This window comes from Dendronephthya gigantea, unplaced genomic scaffold (assembly GCF_004324835.1).
Source record: "Dendronephthya gigantea isolate DGI-Jeju-01 unplaced genomic scaffold, DenGig_1.0 000001F, whole genome shotgun sequence".
Classification (NCBI taxonomy): Eukaryota; Metazoa; Cnidaria; class Anthozoa; order Malacalcyonacea; family Nephtheidae; genus Dendronephthya; species Dendronephthya gigantea.
The window spans coordinates 559,671-566,016 of NW_021163011.1; the positions used below are offsets into that span (position 1 = coordinate 559,671).

The following is a 6,346-nucleotide window of genomic DNA, read 5'->3' on the forward strand; positions in this document are numbered from 1 at the left end:
TTTCCCGCCAGGGAAACAAGTGAAAAATTGTTGCCCGCTACTTGTCATAACAAAGTAAAGTGGGTTTTTTTTAAATTGTTTTGTTCTTATATAACAAAACACTTATTAATGCACACTACCTTCGGAAATAGTGAGTTTTGTTTTCCCTTGAGTATCAATGTTTCCCTCGATTTCGTCTCGGGAAACATTCAGACTCGTGGGAAAACAAAACTCACTATTTCCCTCGGGAGCATACATTAAGTGTATAATATTTCACGTACTGATTATAGAGCAAAAATATAAAAACATTCATCCATTGAAAACAGATAATTCCTACAGGCGTCCTCCGAACCAGTATTGTGTGGTAGCCAGGTTTGAATTAGCACATGCGTGGGTTGATGGGTCAGAGGCTTTATACACACCAAAGATATTTTCATCCGTAACTGAAGAACCAGATTTGAAATTGCACTTTTGATCTCCGCGATGTGCGTTGATTGAAAATATTTCCGTGTTTGTCTGTGTCGCCCACACGTTGCAGTTGTGACATTCACGTCCCCGGATCTTTATGTAATCAACACGATGGCAAAGTGGGGCTGAAAGTAAAGCAGATTATTTTTATAAATCAGCAGGAGGCGGAATCCTAGCCTTTCCTGCAATCTGATTAGCTGTAGCAGAGGGTGGAATTTTTCGATATCTGACCGCGCGCGCGCGGTCCGGAATCCTATATTTTATGTTCGAGCGAATTAAAGTGTATTTTTTTTGTTTTTCTAAAGTTTTATTCGCAAAATTTTGACCTTTTTAAAATATAGCTATTGACCAAATGATTATCACGATAAATTGGAGAGAATTTTAGTAAATTAAACGAACGAGGTTTTGATTGTTTATGTTTTTGTCGCCATGCACCGGCATTGCTGAGTCAGACTACACATTAAATAATACGATCGAACGCCGCTTTTTGTAAAAAAATAAATACGTTATTTACCGTTTTGAATTGGTCTGTCCGGATAGAGAAATATTTCCCCTCGGTGTTAAAAATGATACCTCGGGAAAATACCTTCCTATACGGACCTAGCGCCGGTAATTCATAACATAACTGTCCAATAAATTGTTATGTCGTGTTAACTGTTATGTCCAGTATATTGTTATGTCCGGTAAATTGTTATGTATATTCAATATAACGATAATAGTAACCATATAGTATTACAAGGTCAAGTTGTAACAATGCCTACGCATTGCAATTGACAGGTTCTTCCTCTGAACGCAATAAATGTAGATTAGATCCTATAAACAGTTCTAAAATAAGCAAACTATGTTCTTCCTTTAACGTATGTCTTAAGTTATGTTCTTCCTCTAACGTAGGTCCTAAAATATGTTCTTCCTTTAGAAACACTATATATATAACCCAATCGTTGGTAAAGGAGAGGTTTTGTGTAAATTTGTATCTCTATTTGTGAAATATATGTATTAAACGTAAGGTGTGCAGGTTTCGCCAGTTGTCGCAATGATTGAATTATACAGTTCCAAGGAATTGTGAGAGTTTCACAACAATAACAGAACATCAAAAAATCCCAGACTTCACCCTCAGGACAGTTTTCCACTGTCGCGTTTTTTGTCCGTACCTTAAAATAATTTAAATAAATAGGGTTGGATTCTGTTGTGTTCGATTCGGTGCGTTTTTTTCTGGCATAACTGTAATTAAAAGAGTGTACGTTACGTGCAAAAAAACGCGACAGTGGAACGCAGTACTGAATTCATTTTGGGAAAAGTTAATTAGCGCAAGCACAAGAATCAAATTCACTATGCTCAGTTATCCGATTACCGTTCCAATGAAAACTACTTTAAGAGATTAACCTTACTATATATTGCTGGCACTCTGAAAATCAGTACCCATGCAAACCCCATTCAGTTTACCAGCACCATACAATTACTATCCCATCTAGCGTAATTTCCAGATATTGCAATCTTACCAGGCTCATGTGGACATTCCCAGTTTTCACTAAACGTTTTCACCTCATCATCTGTGAACGCAGTGTTGTAAATCTTCAGGCATGCGATACGTCCATTATAAACGCGAGTGTCTCTTTGGTAATGATGATTTTTGTAGGTCACTCCACTTGTCAATTGGAAGCTGCTTGAGGTGCCTAGTTGTTGCAGTGAAAATCCGGTTGTTCTTAGCAAGAGCTAGATGGAAGAATATGCAACTTTATTTAAGTACTATATATATAGTTAAAATATGAGCGGCCTATCTGTATGGGTATTTACAGTGGCAAGTGCGCACCAGCTTGTAAAAGGAATAGATTAAGCTTAATGCGTACTAGGGCATATGTGTAACAAATTTATGAATACTAATTAAGATTAGTTGTAACAAAGTTAATACAGATGTATACATGTGACCAAAATACTGCGCAATGATTGGAGGTTATGATAATTATTCGTAAATTTCACAACTTAATATTATAATAGTGAAGCGACAATAATATTTTAACATATATAGTGAGTCAATTTACCGTAACTCAATATTTTCGAATGATTACTGCATGCCCGTGCCCATTGGAGGCGTCTGTAAATGCTGTGATTATTGTGTTATAAGGCCTGGTTCTCATATGTCGCCGACAGTCGGCGATGTATTTTTTGTGGTTGGTAACGAGGAAAATTTATACAAAATAACAAAGCACTTTAGTATCCAGTGATCGCCGACAATGATGATCGCCGACAATAATGATCGCCGACAATGGTCATCGCCGACCGTCGGTGACATACGCCTGAGAAAGGCTTAAGTATACTAACTTCTTATTAACCAAGAAATATCGGACAGAGGTTTTTTCAGTGTACAGACCGAGCTCGAAAAGCGAGGTTTGTACAAAAAGATCGAGGTCCGATATTTCTCGGTAAAGACCGAGCAAGCGAGGTTAATAAAAAATTATTATATGGCAAAAGGCATATATTTGCACTTGAAACAAACAAAAAATGCATGAATTCGTATTAGTAGCCTGGTACGCATTTGATAAAAACAAAAACAAAATATTGAATTATTTAGTTTACCTAAACTGTCTGGAGACGCTTTATTAAAGGCGCAAGAAAAATTGCACCGTGTAACATGGGCTTAATTTCAGAATCAATTAAATTTTCTCATGAGTATTTATTTGTGCCTTTTTCATTCAGAATTTCTCTGTTTTTCATCTCGTAATGGATCGCCAGTAACGCCAGTCCATTACGGGAAAGTAATGGACCGCTGAAAATTCTTCTCAGCCAATCACTGACTAAGCTCCATTTCACCTGAAGTGACGCTTTCCATATAATAATATATTTGGTAATTTCTATACCTTTCCATTGCGGTAAATTGATTGTATTCTTTTATCATAATCGTATGTAGCCGCCAAATAATGCCACTCGTTGGGTTGAATTTGATCAGTTGCCCGCAGTAATCTTATTTTGTAGCCTTGTCTATTTCTGGAGCTGTATAATTGTAATATTTCAAACAAATCAGTTAATGATTAACAATTTAATAGACAGAGAAATTTTCTGCACGCATGGAGCACATGCATGAAGATATGGTTCATTTAAAAAAGATGACGTATACAACCAGAAGTAAATCGTCTTGTCTATTGCCCATAGGTGAACACCCCATTGTCCACTGGCAGTCCAACCAAGTAATTGTCCATGACGTGTTTCGTGAGCGTATATTTGCATCAGAATAGTGAGGCTGTAGCGAGTGTCCAGCCGTCCTGAGTTATCATGAAGCTGTAAGGAAAGTGGCAACGTTAACACCGTATTCGCTTGTTTGTAGAACAACACCCCAACTAGAATTAAAAATTGTAATTGAGATGCTGCGAGTGAATACACGCACTGCCTTTATCTTTCCCCAGTTATCTAAGCTAACAGTAGCAACATAACTGAATCCCATACAAGTTTTCTAATTGACCACGACAATTGCAACTATAAGTATCAGCTTTAAGGACACTGCGAACGTTTTATAAGAACAAAATTTTTGTAGTAGAAGATCCATTGCTATATGAGCAGAAACGACTGTGACCTCCCTCTGAGCACTTGATTGTGCATTTTTATGACGAACAAGACACACTGATATTAAAGAATTATTCAGTATTTTTACCTTAGATACTATATATGAGGACGCTTTATCGAAAGTGAATTGCATTATTTCGCCAAGAGTATTTCGTTAAGAATATAACAGTGAAACGTCATTTCCTGTGCTAGACATGCAGATAACGATATACTCGAATGCAGAGTTCTTGCAACAATCTAAAATACCAGTAATCTGTCTGTACAGAAATTCAACAGGACCGGTCTGGCCGTTTTTACCGTATAAAAGAAAGCACCCTAGGTCTCTAATGTGGGCCAGAGTTTCAGCAAGTTATTTAGCACAAAATAATTATGTTGAGCAGATTCATTCAGAAATAGTCAATAAGACATATTTTAAGAAAATCAAACGTAAAGTGTTTTCGCATATTTTTACTCCGCCTGCGTATGCGCAGCGGTTGAGCCACAGAAGTTGAGCACAGAAGTTGGCCAGGTAACCTAAAATATTTTGACCGAGAAGCCCTGGGTTACACGGTCCACGGATGAATTAGGTACATCAGTTGGCATGCAGGCGGAGTGAACGCCTTGAGCAGGCGTCTTGTTATTATTGCGATAATGTGAAGCACAAAACAATAGCGCAAAAACCTATTCCAAGTAACTCGATTAAGTGCAGCGTACACACGTCTGTCAGATTGACCATCTCGTCGGTCGGTAAGCATGCAAATTGAGCAAGTAAGGTAAGGAAGTTGCTTTTGTTTGTAACATGCTTCATGCTTTGACTGGATGGTTTTAATATAAATTGTATGACGCGTATATATATATACCCGAATGTACGAAGATAAGGATCCAGTCATTCTAGCTGATCCACCTGGATTCCCCAATGGTCCATCCTCATATTCAATGCCGTTCATTGAAGCGTGGTTTCCAAAGCCAGACTTATCTTGTCCTTCTGTGACATTGTCAAATGGATAGTAACCAACCAAACCTTTTTCTATTCAAAATACGAATTAATCAATATCGTGAGTAAACAGGGCAGAGACTGTGCAGGTTTATTATAGAATCTATAGAGTTTTTGGCCTAATTTACGGAAAGAAACGTTTGGCCTGGTTGGCCTGAATCCGGAGAAACCTGTGACGCGTACCGTTCGTTTTAAAGTTGAATAAATCCAGAGTCTGAAAAGAGTTTCTCACAAAGTCATCACTGGTCGATTTCCCGTCGTCAAATGAATAGCCACACGTGGCTTTCCACTCCACTTTACGTTCGCCTTCCATTCCATTCTGGATGCTTTTCATCTTAGCCAACGACAACCTAAACATATAAGACAACGCAACCGTATTTTATGCACAACCCTGAAATTAGCAATGTTTCGTCAGTGATATACTTGCTACACAAATGATCGACAAGAATTCTTTCTTTTTTCTTTTATTGTCAGATGAACTTAAGCCTTTTAGGGCAGTTTTTAACTATTGGCAGAATTTTTTTAAAGATAGCGATTACAATTATTGACAATAAAAGAATTCATCTCTTTGAAGATCAAGGCAAACTTTTCCTTAATTGTGTCAGAAATTTGCGAGCATAAATACGATAATTCGTGCGGACGGAGCTATCATTTGGGCCAGGAAGTCTACTCTCACTCTGAAGACGTTAAACACACAGTTACCATGTTATTACGATCGCGGCAATAGAAGCGTCACGAATATAGATTTTTTCATTTCATTGGCCTGATATGGTCAGTGAACACATGCAAAGTAAGGAGTCTTTTAATGAGTTTTCTAAAATGTTTGATTAACTGTTTAAGCCAATTGACATTGAATCCTTCACTACCCAGTACCTGTAATCACCACTACTAGCGTCGCTTTCATCACGTGGGGAGTCTTCCTCGAAAGGAACACGTTCATAATAGCCATTATTTTGCTTCGAATAAGACATCATCAGGGTCCATGCTTCCATCTCGTCCGGCCGCATTTCACAGTAAACGCGAGTCTTCACCATAGTATTCTTTTCCCAGATGTCATAATACCCGGACTTGGCCGTTCTGTCATTCCACAGGTAGTCGAAACAACTGTTGACCTCCCGCTCGCACATTGTCCCGACGTGGTACTCATGTGCAATCAAATCCGGGCTTCCCGCGTTCACCAACCTCTGTGCATGTTGCGCCATTTGCACAAGGATTGTTGTCACAGCAACGGTTTGAATACGGCTCGTAGCAGGTGTCCTTAAATCACAGAGAACAATGAATTTTTATATCGTGCGGCATTCCTTTGGAGGGGACGAGAGATTGAGTGTCTATTCTAAAGGGTGTCTATTAAAAATATCACCGCTTATGGAC

The 6,346-nt window shown here is 38.4% G+C and overlaps 1 protein-coding gene across 1 annotated transcript; it reads right to left on the minus strand.

The window, feature by feature from the left end:
- Positions 1-227: 227 nt before the first annotated feature.
- LOC114527381 lies at positions 228-6,119 on the minus strand. Its single transcript, XM_028549015.1, has 7 exons — positions 5,849-6,119; positions 5,159-5,325; positions 4,842-5,008; positions 3,563-3,720; positions 3,303-3,435; positions 1,947-2,160; positions 228-572 (listed from the first exon to the last, which is right to left on the minus strand). Exons 1-7 carry the CDS (start codon positions 6,100-6,102, stop codon positions 313-315), a joined length of 1,353 nt encoding a protein of 450 aa, XP_028404816.1. The 5' UTR covers positions 6,103-6,119; the 3' UTR covers positions 228-312.
- Between the last annotated feature and the right edge of the window lie 227 nt (positions 6,120-6,346).